The following is a 21,783-nucleotide window of genomic DNA, read 5'->3' as shown; positions in this document are numbered from 1 at the left end:
ACATTAACTCGTATAATAGATTACACTCATGTCGAAAATAAACATCTCATTATCATGGGAGATATAAATGTTGATATACTGGAGCCAGACAGAAACACAGCAAAATTAAACGAAATGCTCGCTTACCATAATATTCAAAGAGTTGATCTGCCAGCCCACAAGAATTACTCCTATATCAAAATCATCTATAGACTGGATTGCTTCCAATATGATCACTGAAGCACTTGACATATCCAGTCTTTAACACTGGACTCTCTGATCACACAGCCCAGAAGTGCACTATCACCAACTTAGAGGAAATAAAAACACCTAAATCAGTGCACAGAGCAATTGGAGGAAGAAACTTGGATGAGCTGAAATGGTTGTTTTAATAAATGAAAGGTGGGAAAAAAGTGTATACATCTTTAAACTCAGAGGAAGCTTACAACAACCTACAGAACCACGGTAACAATAGCTCTGGACACTGCTTGCCCTTCTTAAAACTGACTGCCAGACTAAAAAGACCAAACCTAAACACTTTGCAGATGCAGAAGCATTAATTCTGAAGAATGATTACCTAGCTTACCTCAACCAGTTTGAAACCACAGGAAATCTTGCTGACAGAATCAAAGCGACAGACTTAAAAAAAAAAAAGTATGACCAAAGACTGAAGACCCTAAGAAGTCAAAGAATCGCAGATCAAATTACCAACTCCCAAAATAAGTCAAAAACAATCTGGGAAACGATTAATAGTGTCCGATCAAAAAAACAAGACACCTTACCTCAGCTCAAACTGACCATCAACTGGACAACTTATTGAAGACACATATGCTGTAGCTGAACAGTTCAATGATTATTTTGCCAACATTGCAAAATACACCATTGATCGTAATAATGGCACTGCCAGGAGACCAGTTGAAACTCCCTGGAGGGACTCACACCAGTGAACTCAGATCATTAAAGACCCACAACCCAAGAGGAAGTTAAGATCAATTATTAAAAGCTTAAAATCCAAAAACTCAGCAGGAATTGACGACATATCCACAAAAGTACTAAAGCACTGTGCAGAAGAACTAATTTGCCCCCTCACTGACATCTTCAATAAATCTTTCAATGAAGGCCACGTTTCCCTCCGCTTTAAAAATATCCAAAATATATCCAAAATTTAAGACTGGTAGTAGAACAGAATTAAGCAACTATAGGCCCATATCCTTACTCCCAACGGTCGCAAAACTCTGTGAAAAAGTAGTACTCACCAGGCTTCTAGAACACTGTACACTCAACAACCTGATAACAAGCTCTCAGCATGGGTTTGTCAAAGGTAAATCAACTACCACAGCAATGATTGAATTACTAGAATCAGTAATTGACAGCTTAGAAAATGGAACCTAACTACAGCGATCTTCCTCGATTTCAGCAAAGCGTTCGACTGCTTAGGACACGATCTCATACTGAAGAAACTGAATGCACTGGGTGTAACAGCAACAGGCCCTAAAATGGTTTGAGAGTTACCTCAAAGACCGTAGTCAAGTAGTTGAAATTAAGTCTACAGTAAAAGGAACCACCAAGGCATTTCGGTCGCAACCTCTGCCAATCCAAAGAGGTGTGCCCCAAGGATCTGTGCTGGGCCCAGTGCTGTTCATTCTTTTTACTAATGACCTCCCAGAATACTTAAGTGAATACACTAAAACTTTGATGTACGCAGACGACACAACTTAATCCTCGACAACCATTCTCCTGAAAATCTGTGCCTGAAATGCTTATATTGCTGTCAATATGGCATATCAATATTGTGATGGAAACGACTTAGTGGTGAACCCCCTCCAAAACTAGCCAATTAGGATTTGGAAGAAGATCAGGGCAAATAAACTCCTTACCAGAAGTGAACTTAGTTGACCAAACCAAATTCCTTGGGGTTTTAGTTGACTCTAACTTATCTTGGACCCCTCATATTGACCAGCTATGTAACAGACTGAACTCAAGCTTGTATGCCCTCAAGCAGATCAAAGCTATCGGAGATCTGACTACTGCACGTACTGCCTACTTCGCTCTGTTTGAGACACACATAAGATATGGACTGGCTGTAATGGGGAGGAACCCTCAAAAAACCAACATGAACAGAATTCTAATCCTCCAAAAAAAGGCAATTAGAATCCTTGCAAACCTTCATCCCCTGGAAAGCTGCAGAGAGGCCTTTCCAACCCTAAATATCTTGACTGTGACAGCTCTCTATATCCAAGAACTCGTGATGTACGTGGACGGAGAAAACCTTACAAGGCTTGAAAGACATTCACATACTACAACAACACGCAACTCAACAATGTACCAACTTCCCACTCACCACTTAACGCAGTATGAGAAGAAACCGACCTACATGGGAAGAAAGCTGAGCAACTGCCTACCAACAGAAATACGGACGAAGAAGGAAAAGAACTGAAGACTGCACTCTGGAAACTACTCTCTCAACGGGCCATCTATACACTTCAAGAATTCTATCTGGATGTCTCAAACTATCAGACAAATCATGAATTTTGATGCTATCGATTATTATAAATCACATAAATGTAATAACTTACTTTTTGACACTATCTCTGTACTTGATGTATATGAATAAAGAAACTTTTGACTTGACTTTGACTTTACTAAATAAAACAAAGCTAAAATAAAGGAAACAATAAAAAAATTGATTTTATTTTATGAACTATTAATCGTTTGGAGAGATGAAGTCTGATTATTCAATGTTTGTGGATTGGTCTATTATACACATCATAAAATAATAACTTATTCTAAAGCAAATTATTTATTTCAGTTTCTGCATTTAAAAATAGTTCGAAATTAATTATTTAAAGTATAGAACTGATTTCTTAATTTAGATCAATCTAATTAATAATAACGGTTTTAAGTTTATGTGCATTAAAACACAATAAATGATAGAACACATCCAATAATTATGTTCAGTAGAAAGAATTTAGAAGATATTTATTTTATTTTAGTAGTATTTTACACTATGAAACTGTAATTAGGGTGAGTAATTATAAAGTCAATAAAAGATAACCAACAATTCCACAAAAACAAATTGCTTTGTAGTACATGACAGTAGTTCTCCTGAAACCTAATTGAAAACTAGGACCAAAACAGAGCTTTCAATTGAAATGTGTTGATTATCATAGAATACTTATTAACTTCAGGTATAGCAAATTACACACAAAATAGGATAAAACATATCTGCATTAATTACTTATACAAATATTTTAAGAATCATTCTAAGATTATTAATTCTCATACGTTCATAAAAATATTAAAAATTTGTATTTTTACAAAATGTTTACTGTTTGAATTGTGCAAACTAAATAAATTGCTGTCTTGAGTTTGATATAACAAATTAAAACAAAAGATACAACACACACATATATTGATAAATATTATAAATGCTTTAAATACCATTGACAATTGACTAATACTTATAAACTTATTTTTATTAAAATAATAAAATAACAGGATTATTTACAATTTCATTTGTATGTGAACCAAAAGAAGATTTAATTGATGACAATTTATTCTGTACAGAATTGCATAGTTCTATGATTGTGCATTGTAGTATAATGATCAACCAAATACTGTTGTTTTTTAACACTCACAAATTATTGTATTCCAATAAAATTTCAAGGATTACATCAACCTAAATACATAAGTCATATCATAATGCCTTCCTTTTTAATCTCCATTAAAAAATTCAATTTAATAAAACAGAAAGATAATTATTGTAGTGATAGTTGTATAGAAATTGTTATAAAATAATTCTACGGGTTCTTTAACCTTTGACTACAATAACGCAACAAAATCTACTGCTATAAGTCTTATTGTTAAAACACAGGCCTAAGTGGGTCTAGGAGAAACTATTATCAATGTTTGATAAGAAAATAACTGAGACAGAAGAAGGGTGACCTCATGAACTCTGAACTCTGGCCACACGTAACTAGTTTTCTCACTTTTGCTACAAGTATATACCCAAAACAAAACAAACCAGTGGATTTTCAAGTATCCAAAACAAAATCAATAAACTTTAAATACACAAGTTCCAAATATTAAAAATAAAAACAAATCAAGTTTATTTTAGAAAACAAGTCTACAACTTATGTGTGGAAAGCTATTAAAACAGTAAATCAAAATAAAATATTTAAAAAAATAAATGTTTACTAACAAGATTAATTAAATATTATACAATGAATAACAGCAATTATATTACAACAACAGTTAACAATCATTTGTTAATTACATTATTAACACTCAAAGTACACTTTCTTAAAAGAATAAGTTACTTTTTTATAGTATCAAATGGACAAAACTTTTTTGTATACTGTATTCACAAAGTCTTAATAAATATATGTTTTGGAATTCTTACATTACAAAAGTGTCTTTTAATTCTGCAGCCATGGCCCTCTGGATGGTATATAAGGTTCCACAAATACATAAATGCCAAGAAATTCCATATCAAATTACACAGACAACATAAATCTTATTGGGCACATAACAATATTTAAAAAATAATCATAAGTTCTTTACATTTGTATAAAAGAAATGTCTTACTATATGATTCTGACTGCATTAGAAAATGTTCTATAAAACTGCTATAAAAGTTAAAACATTTTTCCGAAAGTACAATTAAATAAATAAGTATTAAGGTACACATGATCCATCCTATCCCACTACACTATCCCAAAAAATTATCTATTTAGAAAATTTATGCTTTTATTTTTAACATATTTTTATCAATCTGAAATAACATTTCACCTGAAAACTAGCCAAAACATACAAATAGTGAGTAATTTGAAATAAAACTAAACAAAATAAAACCATGTAATCCAAAAGAATGTGATTGATGTCAAGCATTGTCTGAATGATTAAACCTAACCTATCAGTAGGTATCTTATTTCCTTTGGTAAATACTCACACAAATTATTGTAGGTAGACTTTAGAAGTAGTTAACTTTTTTCAGATTTCTAATTAACTAATCCTAATTAAACCAAAATTTGTCATAAAAGCATACTATACTAGGTCAAAGAACTTTGTAATACTTACCTCTATGCGTTGAAAAATGGGTCCTTGTTAAGAGGAAGAGAAAAAAAATATTTTTGAAGTTTTTCAAAGTGACTGAGTTTTATTTGTTTTCCAAAATAAATTAATTCAAATTCTACATTGTTCCAAAGTTTATTTAGAATAGAAAAATTCATATAATGGCATTTCGAACAAAATTCGAAACTGGAGAGTGGCATAAACAATAACCATATCCTTATGGTCAAAATTAGTAAATAAAGTAGACTGTATCAAAACATGTATTTAACAGTAAGCATTACATCATAAACTATTTCCAAACAATCTTGTTAAGAATTTGAGCAAACTAAAGCTAAATGTCTGTTACAATATGAAATAGACAGAAAACAAATGATAATATACAGCAAAACATATACACTATAGTCAAATGGCGTTGGGCACTAGACTATGTTGTTTGTTGTTCAACGTTGTAGTATACTTTAAACTAATTAAAATACTTTTTCAACCAATTTCTTGGAGCCTACATGTAAAATGCTTATGGAAATTAATTAGTGTTGACTGGTGAAATATATAAACAAACTGGATGTGCATATAGCTGACTTGTTATAACTATAACTTTATAAATCTTATGAAATAGTAGTTACAGTCTTGTCAAGAGATATCGACAATTATCAGCATTTGAAAACTAACAGATTTGCTGAATCAACTATTTGACCGTAACTTGAAATAAATGAATATATCACAATGTTTGATATCAGCAGTTGTGGAGAGTTGATCTTGTATATGTTACAAAGTTGGATTGCAGCAGTTGGAGGGATGACAATAGACAATAGACAACTCTTTATTCACATATTCATCAAGAACAGTAATGCGTCAAAAATACATAGGTTATAGTTGGTTATTTAAAAATTCTGCCTCTGAGTAGAAGGGTCGTTCCAGGAGCCAGGTCGTCAGCTGAAACTTGAAACGTTTTGGTTGTTCTCTCTTGAGGTGTTCTGGCAGGTTGTTGAAGTATAAGGCACCTTTATAGCTGGGTTTTTGTTCAAACAGTCTCAGATGATGTTGCGGGATTGTGAAATCGGTTGCATGTCTGATGTCGTACTGGTGTTGATCCCTGTGTCTAGGTTGTGCTGTTGTGAAGGTGTGAAGGATTACTTCTCGGATGTAAAGTGAGATGGCTGTAAGAATTTTCAGTTCCTTGAAAGACTCTCGACAACTGTCCCTGTAGTTTAGGTTAGCCAGGCATCTAATTGCTCTTTTTTGTTTAATGAGTACTTTGTCTAGGTTGTTTTTAGAAGCTCCTCCCCAGGTTGCAATGCCATACCTAAGGTGGGACTCAAACAGAGCAAAGTAGGCCACTCTGGCTGCCTCTGAGCTGCACACTTGCTTGGTTCTGCGTATGACGTAGATCCCAGAGCATAGTTTCTTGCAGAGCTGGTCTATATGAGGTTTCCATGACAGCTTAGAATCAATTATGATGCCCAGATATTTTGTGGTGTTTTCAGTTACAAGTCCAGGTAGCGATACAGCAGTGTCAGTTTGTTTGGTGGTGAAAGTCATCTGTACTGTTTTGTTTTCATTCAGGGCCAGATCGTTGGAGGAGCAGTATTGCTTAGTCCTGTGGAATTGTGTACTGGCCCTTTCATTTAGTAATTCTGGTGTCTTATCGGCAAACGTTAGGACTGTGTCATCGGCATACATGACGGTATATCCATCTTCACCAATCCAACTAGGGAAGTCGTTCGTGAGAAGGAGGAAGAGGACTGGTCCCAGTACAGAGCCCTGCGGTACACCCCTTTGTATGTTAACAGCTCTGGATTGGGCCTTATATCTTGTGCTGTTTTTTTGTATAGGCTATTTCCACTATCTGTTTCCTATCACTAAGGTAGCTGTTAAACCATTTTGCTGCTTCCTCTCCCACACCCAAGTTCCTCAGTTTGAGCAGAAGGAGGTCATGGTTCAGGCAGTCAAAAGCCTTGCTGAAGTCAAGGAACAGGCTTGTAGAAGTGCAGCCATCTTCTAGTTGGTTTAAGATGTGCTCAGTCAGTTGAATTACAGCTGTAGTTGTAGATCTGCCTTTGAGGAACCCGTGCTGCTGTTCAGTGAGGAGTCCGTGCTGATCTAGGTGATGCAGCAGTTTGTTTAACACAATCTTTTCAACGATTTTAGAGAATGTTGAGGTTAGAGAGATTGGTCTGTAGCTATTTCTTTCCGTAGTTGGTCCGCTCTTGTATTTTGGATAGACCTTGGCAATCTTTAGCTTATCTGGAAATATACCCTGTGAAAGTGATTTATTTATTAAGTCTGTTAAAGGTACTAATATTTCAAATTTGATGATTTTTAACATTTTGGCTGAAACCTCATCAATTCCAGCTGAGTCTTTTTGTTTCAAAGAGTCAATGGATGCTTGGACTTTTTCTCGAGTGATTGGTCCAAAGTTAAGAATATGATGTGTTGTTGGTGGAGAAACTGGTAGGGTATTCATTATCGTGTTACAACTGTTCTGTAGTGTTCTTTCAGCTATTGTTGAGAAGAATTCATTGAAACAGTTTGAGACTTTTCTTGGGTCATCTATCATTCTGTTGTTAATTTGAAGGATGAACTGGTTTTCGGTGGTGGGACTGGCTCTTCTTTCACAATTTATAGTATACCATAAAGCTTTTGACTTGTTTTCTGAGCTATTGATGTGGGCGGTAGCGTTTTCTCTTCGGAGTTTTTTTAGATGTTGATCGTACTCTTTCTTCTTAGCCACTGTTCTAGTTTTGTCCTCATCTAATCCGGTTGTTTGCTGTTTATCAAGGGCTTTTACATACTCGTTCTTGAGCCTGGTACATTCTTGATCCCAGCACTGTGTTCTTTTATGTTTAACTCTTGATGTCTTCAATGGGCAGGCATAATTTAGGGCAGATTGGATTATGCTGTTGAATTTATTGTATGCTTCATTTACATCATGAGTTATTATTACACTTTCCCAGCTTTGGGCTTGTAGTTGTGCTTTAAGGAGCTCTATTGCATTTTTATTGTAGATTCGTTTTTTTTCTTTAATTTTGTCTGTTGTTAGTTTTTTAGTGTGTACCTTTGCTAGTTGCGCTGTGTGGTCTGAGAGTCCTGTTGCTATGACCGAAGTCTGTATTTGTTGAAGATTAATATTTGTACATATCCAGTCTATTGATTTTGCTGTGTTCTGGGTGATTCTTGTAGGTGGCAAATTAATTCTGGTGATGTTAAAAGGAGTTAGGAATTCTTCTATTTTTGCTTTATCTGTGCCGTCAGTTAGAGTATCTACATTGATGTCTCCCATTATCAATACCTGTCTATCAGCAGCAAGCACTCTTTCTAGTTGTTCTGTAAGAATGTCTATGGCTTGGTCGAGGTTTGCACTTGGAGGTCTGTATACACCTAGCACCAGCAGAGGTTGTTTGCTGACTTTGACTTCAAAGAGTGCTGTTTCACAGGTCAGTTCTGTTTCCTCATTACTTGTGCGTATGAGTGAGACATTCTTTTCCAGACCATTCTTTACATATCCTACCACCCCTCCCTTAATGTGGGTTTTCCTAGAGAAACCCCCAATCAGTGAGTAGCCTTCTATGCATGTGTTTTGGAGATTTTCATGAGAAAGGCCATGTTCTGTTATTACAATGAAGTCGGGGTTCTCATCTTGTAGAAAGTGTGCTAGCCTATCAGTTTTGTTGGATAGCCAGTTTATATTTTGATGTAAAATTTTCAGTTGGTTGTTAAAAGTTCGTTTTTCTAGTTTATTGTGATTAGGTATGGCCGAGAAGGATCTGTTAGTATTGTTGATAACTGTCTGGTGTGTTATATTGTTTGTGGCTTCAGTTGCACGTTCTTGTTGAAAAAGTATCTGGTGTGATAGGCCTCCTTTTTCCGAGTTTTGCTTTTGATGCCCGACTCTAAAAAAGCGGGGCTTGAGTTGGGGTTTCTTGCATCCTGTTTTTTTTCAGGGTATGCTCACTTGGGAAATTAGCAGTTGGGGTTTGCAGAGGCGGCAAAAGAGGACTATTAAAAACATTGGCTGCATCCATGTACGTGTCACACATATTTGTTTGCAGAAATTCTTCATATGTCTCATTGTCTTTAAGTCTTTTTGCACTTACTGGAGGGTGTTTACTTGTCCTGAAAATGTCATACTGCTTGCTGGAGACTGGAATTTCATTTTGGGTAACAGTTTTTAAATGTTGTTCTGTACATGTCTTCACTTTTTGTTCCTGAGCTTTATTTTTTTTAATCTGTAAGGACACACTGAAATGGTTGTTTTTCCTTCCTATTGCATGCTTCTTACCTTTATTTGGCACAGGCGTATTTAATTTCATTGCTCCAGGGACGATTTTCGGGGTAGTATCTTGTGATGAGATGGTTTCAGTTTGAGTACTCTGCTCACACAGGACTGACTGTTGTGTGCCAGCAGCACAATGGCAGTGAGATTGGCTGGTGACATTTTTAATCACTGTCTCCATTTGGTCCTGTTTGACTTTCATTTTGGCTATTTCTAAAAGAATATTTGAAAAATGTTGTGGTCTGGACTGTGGTGAAAGTTCTCCGCCTATTGTCTGAGTTTCAGCGTTCATTTTTCTTGGAGTTTCCAGTTGGGCTATGTCTGTTTTATGAATCAGAGTGCTGCTGTCAGAAGATAAAAATTGCTTTTCAAGGTCACCAATTTTTTTTGGCATACTCTGAAATAAGCTGTTCTTGTTTATTGTCATGATCTTCAAAAATGTTTTCGATTTCAACTATCTTTTTCCTTTCTTTTCCAACCTGTGCTTGAGTGGCAGCTAATTCTTCAGACAGTGTTTCAATTCTATTGAGATAGTTTCCTTCCTCTTCAGACATTTCCTCGATCTTCGCATCACAACCTGCCAGCCTACACTGAAGATCTGCTAGGTTGCGCTCCAAGGTAGATAGTTGTTTTTTCAGCAATTTATTTTCTTCCAGCAAAGCAGAACCTATGGTTGCAGCCATGGTGAGCTTATCTTCTTCACTGGCCGAAGTTTCTAGGAAGTTATTTTCGATGAGGCTATTCTCCAAAGTTTTAATGGAACTGTTGCAGATATCATTTTTAACAATGGGGGATTTCAATGAGAGAGGCATTGTATCTCTAAGGTTTTCTGGGCTTTTAGCATGGACTTGGTCAGGTGACCTGTGTTCATCATGGAGTTTATGGTCATTGTGCTCAGTGGCAGAAAGCACACTACATTGGTTGCATTTCCATGTAGTGTGTCCAGCTTTTAATAACTTTTTAAGGTCACTACCTGAAATTCCAATGCATTTTGTGTGGAACCATTGCTTGCATGGCCCTGTACAAGCTATTGAAGAGTATCTTACTCCTATGCCACAGGTGCCACATAGTTATGTTGACATTATTATTAAAATTGGCAATGATAGTAGTTATGTCTACCACCACAAATATTTTATTTATTTGTGTATTGGTTTCGGTAAAGTAGCAGTGCCAACAAAAGCTTGTCAGGTGTGTCAGTAATTAATTTGAAAATGCTTAAATGATTGATTGATAGTTATGTGAGTTATTGCTGCCTTTACAAATTAGGTCAGGTCTTGAGTTTTACTATGTTATTCTTGAAGTGTTTTAGTGAAATGTACTTACAGTACTTCCAGGCAAGTTTTGGTATATTTGGCAAAAACAATCTCATTAATTAGAAACATAACAGTATGCTTGTTTAATCTATTGTTATAAAATATTATAAAATCTATTGAATTAAATATGTATTATATGGATGGACTTGTATGTTACAAAGTTATATAGTAGCAGTTAAAGGTTAGGCCTTGTATGATACAAACTTTGAATGTAGTAGTTGAAGGGTCGGCCTTGTATGTTGCAAAGTTTGATTGTGGCAGTTGGAGGATTGGCAATGTATGTTACAAAGTTAGATTGTAGCAGCTGGAGAGTAGGCCTTGTATATTACAAAGTTCCTCAATCGTTGTCAGGTTATCTCAATGATATTGTGATGTTTATAGTGTCCTAGAAAGTGAATAACTTAAACTAAGTTTGAAATATTGGTGAAATAATTTTTTGAATAATTAATAATATAAAATCCCGACATAGGCTACAGAAGAAGACCCTGTAAAATTTGTTTGAAAGCATTTGTTTCTGAGCATTTGGATTGTAGTTATTTTATTAAACATATATCTAATAGTATACTTCATATTTTTTCAAACTGCTGTTACATTATTATGGACCCAACAGGACTTTCAAAAGATTGGACTGTTGTCTGTTTGTCCATTAGTGTGATAACTTTAAGAAAGGTCCAAGAGATTTGAAACTTGGTAAATAGGTTTTGGGGTCAAAAGGCAGTAGAGCAAATTTACCCTTCATAGTAAATTAGTTACAGTTAACTTAGATCAGGCGTTAGGTTATTATTCCATTAGACCTTTGATACTCCAAAGCATCAGTCAATTTACTTTTTATTATTTAAAAATAGTATGTTGTATTTGTTTAGTTAGTAGTTTACAAAGTAAATTTAACCTGATGATGATAACAAGTTTTCCCTGTAAGATTGTATCTATTTGAAGAAACATAAAAAATAAATCCTTTTATAGATGCATAATTAAAATTATTCCCTAGATACCAATCACCAAAAGATTTAGAAAGTTATTTATATTGGCCTACAGCTAAACACACTGACGATGTTATAAAAACTACAAGACTGGTGATTTGTTGTGATTAGCTGACTATGTTTACAGATAACTGTTAGTGGTAGCTACATGATGATAATCTCAGTCTTATTAGAGGACAATTGTACACAATTTATTTATCATCCACAATGTTTTTCATATTGGGATAATTATGCTATTAATAATGCAGAATCTTAAATTAAGTCAGGAACATGCAGTAAAACAAAGAATAAAACTTTTAATTAAATACCAATGGTCACAGGGGTATAATGGTCTCTGGTGATTGTGCCAACATTATACACTGGACTGCTCCCTAGTCAAAGTGTTATATAAATTCATGTTCTTCACTCATGTATTTGAAGATTGCACAATGGCAGTGTTACATGTACAACATAATGATTTTGTGATTTTCTAATTAATTTTTCTAGTACTAAGATAAAAAAATACCTGAAGTTTAAGATTTTATCTCAAATTGTTCGTGAAATATGGCGACCTAAAATTTGCAAAAACTCACCATCGAAGATTTCTTGAAATTGCTTTATTAAGCTCACATAATTGACCTAGAAAGGTGGAAGAGATGTCATTTTGTAGTATATTTTATGCTCTTATTTTGGCTCCAGAGTAATAAACGGGCGGATTAATAAACCAAAGTACGGGTTACAAATAGCCTAACTAAACAATCAAATACAATAACATTTAAGGCTGAAATATAATAAGCGACCACTGCCACAATCTAATCATGATTATAGATTTTAGGTATACTATCGAATACAACATTGACCTATAGATATTTATACTTAATCATTGCCAGCTGTTATTTCGTTTATGTAGTGAGTAGGATAGTGATAACAGGATGAACGATGGCAATAAATATGCAGATGTTGGCCCAAAATGTATTTTTAGACATATTTAATAGCTACAAATGATTTAATTGGAGAGCTACAAAGAAATCCTTACAAACTGGGATAGAAATGACTGCACTACTGATCATCTTGCAGAATACATGTGTCGTGAGAAGTAATGATTATTGGTGGTGATTCATTTAAGTATTTATTTACATGCTATCATACATGTCAACCTTGTGAAGTAATTGTAAGTACTACGCAATTCAAGAGTAGTTAAAATATATCTAATGACATAAAGAGTATCATTGTCCCCCAACAACATGGGTTTTGCAAGGGTCGTTCCACCCAGACCAACCTTGTCATCTACACAGACTATATTCTTTCTGCGTTTAATCGAAGACATCAAGTGGACAGCATTTATTTAGACCTTTCCAAGGCATTTGACAAGATTAGTCACTCACTTCTGATTTCCAAGCTCGAAGGATATGGTTTCTGCAGACTCTCTCTAGAATGGTTCAAGAGCTATTTAAGTGGACGCTCGCTGAGGGTCAAACTTGGAAACCATTTGTCTGAAGAATTTCCTCCCACCTCAGGTGTCCCACAGGGGTCCAAGCTTGGCCCTATTCTTTTCAACTTGTTTGTCAACGACATCATCAGCCACCTATCATCGGAATATCTCCTCTTCGCAGATGACCTCAAGATATTCAAAGAAATTTACTCTCGTGATGACTGTCTCAATCTTCAACGTGATCTGAACCTAATTGCTGAGTGGTGCGATGATAATAAGATGGTCATTAACTCAACCAAATGTCTTACAATCACCTTCTGTCGTCTGAAGAATCCTGTTGCTTTCAATTACACTGTATCCGGCGACATCAAGCGAGTGACCTCGATAAACGACCTTGGAGTAAGTTTGACTACAAATTTGTCACCCGATGCACACATTGATGCGGTATCCTTGAAGGCAAACAAAATGCTAGGATTCATTTTTCGAATGTCTAGAGGGACATTCGGTGACGAGACACTACTGCTCTTGTATAAGGTTTTAGTTCGGCCTAATCTGGAATATTGTACTCTTGTTTGGTCCCCTCATTACGCATCTCATATTCACAAACTACAGAGTATTCAAAACAAATTTTGCAGACTTCAAGGAGTCCGGAGAGGTGACAGCCTATCGGGAGGTCTCTGTCCCCGCACTTGAGCAGGAATTTCTTCTGCCTACGCTGGAGTGCAGAAGGAGAATGTTTGATATTATTTTCCTGCACAAGCTTATCAACGGGGCGATCGATTCACCAGAGCTTCTGAGTAGGATATCCCTCTTGGTGCCTGCTGGAACCAGATCCAGAAATATGTTTTCAACCTGCCACCACTCAAACAATTACAGCTATCACGGTCCTATTGCTCGACTTCATAGGCGTGGAAAAAGCATTCCTTCCGATGGTGATATGTTTTATGACAGCATCGCACACCTTAAAAAGAGACTGCAACAGTAATGAGTGATAGAGTTTTTTTCCCCTTAATATCAGTTGGAGATGATGTTTGTGATTTTTCACTATTGTAACATTATTTCACAAATCTTAATACTTATTTATTATTCCACTGCATAATCACTACTTTCTGTAATTTAATTAGTTGTTATTTATTTTGTTGATGTTATATTTAAGTTGCATGAAAATGTTGTGAAATTATTGTATATTGGCGGATGCCGTTGAAATAATAATAAATAAATAAAATACAGTATAGTTATTTTACTCAATTCGAAATAAGTATTACACATAAAAGTATAGATTCTCTATAATACAATTTTAAAAACCTAAAACTTAATTCACTTCCACATTAGGCTATCGTTTAAAACTTATTCAAAGTAAAATCGTGTTTGGAAATACATCTAGAGTGAAAATTATGTGTTCAGTTATATACTAATTACGGCAAAGACTATGTAGGTACGTCAAACACATTTATTCTTCAAAATAGTATGAAGTAAGTTTTACACTGCTTTGATTATTTCATTACCGATTACATGTTATAAAAATTCACTTAGTTTTTAATTTATCTTATTTCAGATGTAATAATGTAACTAACTATATTTCATATAGTATAGCTAAATTATATAAGTAAATATAGCTATATGACACACTTGGATTCGACATTTTGATTTTATATTGATCAGTAGGCTAGTATAAATAATCCGAAATACCAATCATTCATTCAATTGTCGTGGTTGTTGCTTATTATTTTAACTTTATTTCTAGTTGACATCTGTAATCATATACCCTATCTTAATATTAAAAACGTTAATAGTAAAAACCAATTCAGTGTTTACATAATTGAAGAGAATTACATTCAAATGATTTTCGGTGGCACTGTTAAACCTAATAAATACATCATTAGGGTCATTAGGGGATGAAAAGTAACCTTCTATAGGCCTACCTTACACCTTTAATTCCTACATTAACAACAAATATAATCAAATTAAGAACCAATAAAGATTTAAGACAGTTTGATCAATTAGTAGAAGAACTAATAATAATAAAAACAATAATATAGATGACTACTACTCACTTTATAGTTTTCAAAGCCTGCGAGGTGTTGAGCAGTCAAATATTGCGTTTCCATTTTTAATTAAACACAATCTTTACAAATATAAAATTAAAACAATCAAAATACACTAGAAATATTAAAGTATATTAGAACATCAGCAAAATAAATAATCAAATAATAATAATATTAGAAAAGTAACTAACGCATTCATTCGGCCTCAACATTTTATACATTTTTATTCAAATCTCCACACTCCACACTACCACACCACTCTGACTCTACTCCCCAAATCCAAAGCGAAATTGAAAATTGAAATGTTACATAGAAAAATGATAATGGAATATTGCCTCAAGTGTCTCAGATGGCTAAATAAAGTATATCACATTATCCAAAGAGAAGGAAATTATACTAGTTAACCGTGTAGTCTAGTGCCGGGATTTTGGTCTGCGGCATATGCTATGTAAAACCTATGATCGGAGCTACTTAAGAATCAAAAGGTACGGATTTCAAAATTCAGAAAGAGAAGTCATTATATTGGTAGCATCAAAATGAAAAACAAAACAATAAAAAATCATAGGTTAACGTGCTTAGGCTTAGAAAAAGGCTAATGTTCAAATAAAAACACCTAAAAGTCGGAGGGAAAAGGGCTTTTGTTAAACTTAAACGAATTAAAGATCGTGTATTCAATTGGCAAAGTTCGAAAGAGCCATAGATTTGACTAAAAATTCAAATCGAAAGCTATGAAGAGCGTTAAAAACGAAAATAATAAGGGGAATTGTAGAAACAATCACATAGGAAAATATTCTCGATGAATCTGGTAACGAATCATTTCACCCTCTCATAAAGGCTGATAGGCTTAACTCTATAGTATTGATGAAAGTCTATGTAAAAGCTAACATGTCACTGATGAATGATGAGATTGGATCGGATGGGGTGAGTGGTTGTAGGTGATTTATTACTGTTTCTTTAAACAACTGACACATGGAAAGCTGTTGTGTGGTGAAGTCCTTTAAAATCTGGTTGATTTGCTGGATTCAAACGTGTCGCCTAAATTATTACAAAATTACGTTAATCAATGTCTTTTCCATTGTTAACCTCTATACAAAAGAGACAAAAAAGAAGTTTGTGATGATTATAGATCCATACGTTACTTTGTATATTCTAGAAAGCGTTTGAAAGGATTGTTGAAAGAAAACATTCTAAATAAAAAAATCTATGTTTGTTCCATGAATAATTAATGTTGATTCTAAAAGCAGTACATTACATTAAATGTTATATACTGCTTTCATCTGGTTCTAAAATAGTTGCAGCCAAAGAACCATACATCTAACCTATTTGTCGATATCAGTAAGGCTTTTAACCTTGTAAACCATTAATTTTTTTATATGAAATGCAGAGATTAGGCATTAGGGACATCGCATATGATTGGATGTCTTAACATCTTTCAGACAGAAAACAATAGGATGACCATTTGTTGACCATACCTGAAGGTGCCTTATTTAAAGAATTGAATGAGAGGAAAGGCCGTCAGCGCAACGTATTATGCATGGTTTAGCAGAGAGCATAGCCTCTGGTGTAGAGGAATTCAAACGTGAAAATGAACAGAGAGTACCCACTATTATTTTTAAAAAAATGGTTTCAATGCTGTACAGTATAAATTTTCGTAATTTCAGTGTAGTCAAGCTCGATCAGGAAAATGCTTGTCCAAAGAAGATCAGTCTGCAAAGTGAGTCTTAAGCTGTTAAAATATTAAAGACCTTTGCTTTGACGCCTAAAAAGAATGACGAGGAGCTGAAGGTTTCATCATTTAACAAATGATTTAACAATTAAGGAAAAAGCTCATATCGAGGCATTAAAAAGACACTTGAAGAACGCAAAAACAATGGTGGGAAAGACCTCTCCATAAAGTTTGTCGATGGAATCTTTAAATTAGTACAGGTTAAAAAAAAATGCATTCCATCAGTACACCTAGGATGTTCCTATACTAACCAAACTAAACGTTTAAAACGTTAAACGTTAAACGTGGTAGGAACTAATTACATGACTTTCGAGTTAATTTATTATCAGCATTTTATCGTATCGTAAAGTTAACAGAAAAACTACAAATGCATATTCTTAGCAATGAAGTTATTGGCCAAGTGGATTTTATCATCTATAGATCTGAATAAACAAACTTTAATATCATGAAGATATGTAGAGGGAGAGTTTTGGTGACTATTTCTTCGGCACCAACCAATATAGAATTGAATTCAATGCGAATATTATGTAAGGGGTCTCCATTCTTGTTTTAAACAGCCTTAAACCAAATTATTCATTTACGATGTATATATTCGTCTTATCCAACCTGTGACTGTGTACAGATCTTTCTGCGATACCTCCGAAGAGGCATTACTTACTGCAGACTAATGTAGGAATGCATTGCTGTTCGGAAACTTTAACTTAACAAATGCATGTTGGGATGGTAGGGTTTTTGCAATAGAAGCTCGTTCTGTATCACAATGACCTAATCCTCGGTTTGGCTAGCCTGTTACTTCTCAAGCAGGTGAATCTGATGTTAAAATTGTTTAATGTTGTATTTAAATTGGCCTTCTCTTCTGATAGTTCAGTAAAAGTAATTTTAGCTGCCAATCCACTTGTTAATGTTGACTCTCAACATCTACTCTTGAACATGTACCTAAAATCTGGTGGATTCACTAATGCCAACGGCAATCAGTACATGCTAAATTATAGAGTGTGATATTGGTAGTATATGTGCATATCTAACAGGAAATTTAAGCCTGCAGCTGTACTGCAGTTCACTTGACGTTGAAAAAAAAATCCCTTGAGAATGTTTTTTCGTAGCTGATGTGAAAAAGAATATACTCCGCTCAAACGGATTTGAAGTCCTCATTTCCCCAGATGTGTTACGAAGGAACTAACGATTCCTGGTAGTTATAAAGAAGACAATACATAATCTCTATAAGCAAACGTTTTAATAGGCAGGACTAATTTGGCTTTACCCGAGTGAGAGAGTTCTACAGAATAAAAATCGGATGAGTGCTACAAGGCTTATTTCAAGAAAGTGAAGGATTCTTTTCCAACTAACATGAATTTTGGTTTGTTCTCTGTATCTAATCACACATCCAAGAATTATATGTATTTAGACAATGTTTAGGATGTAACCCCCAGGAGAAATGCAAGATTGTTTCGACAATGTTTATAAGATGCCAAAAGCTAATCCTGTGGAAACTCTGGTATTCTTATTTTCAACGATGGAGAAAGTTAAAAGGAAGCTATAAAGCTATAAAAGGTCACTGGCTTCAGGATTTCCCCCACCATAATTAAAGTCTGTAACGTGGGCCCTATATTTAAATCAGGGTCATGAGAGATATAAGACATTACAGACGAGTCTCTCTTCTTTGTCCTCTATATATAAGGTGTTTGAAACCTTGCCTGCTTGACAAAATCCGTACTTTCTATAGTTAAACAATACCAAGTTACCAACACGGATTTTCCCAAGAATATCAATGCTCAATAACTAATTTTTGTTCTATTCGAAGACTTCATTCAAAATGCTATGAATAGATCAAATCAAGTATATGCCATACCAATTTATGTTTCGAAAGCATTCGTTACAGTAGATCATCATAATATATTATTGTTTTAAGTGAAGAAGATGCGACCCCTTGATTGGATTCATTACTCGTTCTGTCATGGGAATAAACAGCATTATGTAATGTGTGTAATTTTTGTAGTAACGTTATTTGATTTTATTTTATGTACTGCTTTTATCCATTAAAGCTATTATGTTGTTATTTTACCATATGTGTTGCATTGTTGTCATTGTTGTTATTTTTATTAATATTTATCATAACTGTTTCTCTTTGTAATATTGTTTTAACAATCCTCTCAATTTTTCCTGCTTTAGTCCTTGCTCGTATCAGCAAAATTTACGAAACCAACATTCCCAGGCAGAAGTGAACCCTCATGAAACAATTGAACGTAACAACAGCGTTCAGGAATCTTGGCTAACAGATCAAGATTACATTACTGATAACATGTATAATATTGAAAGGGTAAATAGATTTGATGGATACGGTGGTGTTGCAGTCATTTTACATAAGTCCGTAACATATACAAAAATATCTAGCTACAACAACAATATAATACAGTTAATCTGTATTAAAATAACTAATTTTAAGAAACCTATTTACATTTACAATATATATTGTAAACCTTCAAATAAAATTGAAAGAAGTTTTTGGCAACAATACTTATTCAATCAAGATCAAGGTTTTACATTATTATGTGGGGATATGAATGCTCATCATCCATACTGGGGAGCAATTACTCCTAACACAAGAGGAAATGATATTTCTCATGAATATAACAATTCATTATTTATTTTGCTTAATGATCACAGTCACACTACAATGCCCTCCTTAGATCATCATGCTTCTACCCTTGATTTATCTTTTGCGTCCCAAATATGCATGCTTTACTGGAAAAATGGGAAATATGTAAGGACTCTATGGGTAGTAATCACTTACCTATAAGTATACAATTTAATATGTCAAGTCTTACATTTCAGTATAATCCAGATTTTAGTAATATTAATAACATCAAATTTAATTTTAAAAAAGCAAACTGGCCACTTTTCACTAAGACTATTGAAACAAAACCAATACTAAGGGCGCTACAACCAATCTCTCCTGAATATAAAATAAGTGAACTCTATAATATTATTACACAGTCTAGTGAAGTATCTATTCCCAAAGTTAAAACTCCCACAAATAATTCAAGGCAAGCTTTTTCACCAAAGCTATGGTGGACAGACAATTGTTCCCGGGCTGTTGCCCAAAGACGGCTAGCATTCACTACATTCAAGAAGCAAATGAATGCAGTTAACTACCGTGCATATCAAACAGCTCAATTAAAGGCTAGAGAAGTAATTCAGTTGGCCAAGAAATTAAATTGGGAAAAATTATGCCAAGATATTGGAGAAAAAAGATCAAGTACCTACATTTGCTTGGAAAATAGTGAAGAAATTAAAAGGTAACAATAGTATTAATCATAATGATGCTGTTATAAATAACAACGAGGAATTGTGTGAGGGTTTCATGAAACACATAATTCCAGACTATGTACCCCATGTTAATGAAGTGCAATGCATGGAAATTAAATTATATAGATCAACAAATGACCCTTTAGAAACAAACTTTACGTTAAAAGAGTTACAACTAACTATTAAGAGGAAAAAAAACATATCGCCAGGCCTAGATGGGATTTCCTATAAAATGGTCAAATGTTTGCCAATAAATGCCCTTAACATGCTCCTAGATATCTTTAATGATGTCTGGAATGGATATACTGACATTCCTACAACTTGGAAACGCATCAGGGTCATTGCCCTACTTAAACCTTCTAAAGATAAAAATCTGGAGGAATCATATAGACCAATTTCATTGATTTCTTGCTTTGCTAAAATGTTTAACTCAATGATCAAAAACAGATTAGAATGGCTTATTGAAAATTTTTATCTAATTCCTAGCACTCAATATGGATTCAGAAAAATGAAAGGTTGCAGTGATTATCTTATTACTTTCATAACAGACACTTTAATAGCCCTGTCGTAGAAAGAAACTACTGTTGCTACATCATTGGACATATCCTGAGCCTATGATAATGTTTTTATACCAGCACTGATAAATAAAATGTCTAATTTAGGTATTCCACCTAAATTCTTGGTTTATTGCCACAACTGGCTTATCAGCAGGCGCTTAAGCTTCATTGATTCTAGGTTTACCTGCACTAGAGTTAGTAACAGTGGTTTACCTCAAGGTTGTGTTCTTAGTCCTTTGTTATTCTCCTTATACATATCAGACATAAATTCGTTTTTGCCGACGCATATTAAATCTCTGTAGTATGCTGACGATATTCTACTATATTCTTCAAATAAACATTATGATGTAGTACACACGCAAATGCAGCAAGCCATACGCAATCTAGTTACATATTTTGAAATGTTACACATGGAATTCAATGCCCAGAAAAGTAGTATAATTATCTTTTCCAGAAAAAGAGTTGTTGATCCTGACCTATAATACTTTATAAAGGAACACCGATTACCTCTAGTTGATTCAATGAAAATTCTGGGTATTTTTATAGATAATAAGCTTACTTTCAAGGCTCATATTAATAAAATATAGCAACAATGTCTAAAAGAGTTCAATATATTGAAATCAATTAGTTGCAGAACAAGTGGAGCGCATCCAGAATTTGTACTGCAGATTTACAAAAGTCTTATCAGAAGTAAGTTAGATTATGGTTGCTTTCTTTATGGACACATTGCCAAAGTTGAATTGAATAAACTAGACAATGTTCAAAATCAAGCATTATGAATTGCACTTGGAGCATTCAGATCTACCCCCATTATAGCTTTGCATGCAGAAGCAGCAATAATACCTTTAAGTCTAAGAAGAAATATGTTAACTGAAAGATTAATCTACAAGATTATTACACAATGTAAACATCCTGCTTATTTCGGTTTGATGTACTTAAACTCGACATATATGGATATGCAGTATTGGGAAAAGAAAAAGATACCTTTATTTTTACAATCATTTAAAAACATTTCTCAGTTGAACCCTAATTTCTATATTAATGAAGAACCTAAAAATCAATGGGATTTTAAAGAACCTCTTTTTATGATTGGCAGTAATGAAAAACCTAGCACCAGTAT

General features: G+C 34.2%; 1 protein-coding gene across 2 annotated transcripts in view; it reads right to left on the bottom strand.

The window, feature by feature from the left end:
* The window catches only part of LOC124367000 (ethanolaminephosphotransferase 1-like), a 56,813-nt gene extending 41,379 nt beyond the window's left edge, over positions 1 to 15,434 (bottom strand). For both annotated transcript variants that reach the window (XR_006922848.1, XM_046823664.1), the window contains exon 1: positions 15,084 to 15,434. Coding sequence is in view for 1 of the 2 variants with exons in the window: in XM_046823664.1 (XP_046679620.1) it covers positions 15,084 to 15,137 (54 nt within the window). In the remaining variant the exon portion in view is untranslated. The remainder of the gene's footprint in view (positions 1 to 15,083) is intronic.
* Between the last annotated feature and the right edge of the window lie 6,349 nt (positions 15,435 to 21,783).

The sequence above is a fragment of the Homalodisca vitripennis genome, chromosome 1, assembly GCF_021130785.1.
Source record: "Homalodisca vitripennis isolate AUS2020 chromosome 1, UT_GWSS_2.1, whole genome shotgun sequence".
Lineage (NCBI taxonomy): Eukaryota > Metazoa > Arthropoda > Insecta > Hemiptera > Cicadellidae > Homalodisca > Homalodisca vitripennis.
Note: the sequence above shows the minus strand (reverse complement) of the source record. Positions and strands in the feature narration are given on the sequence as shown.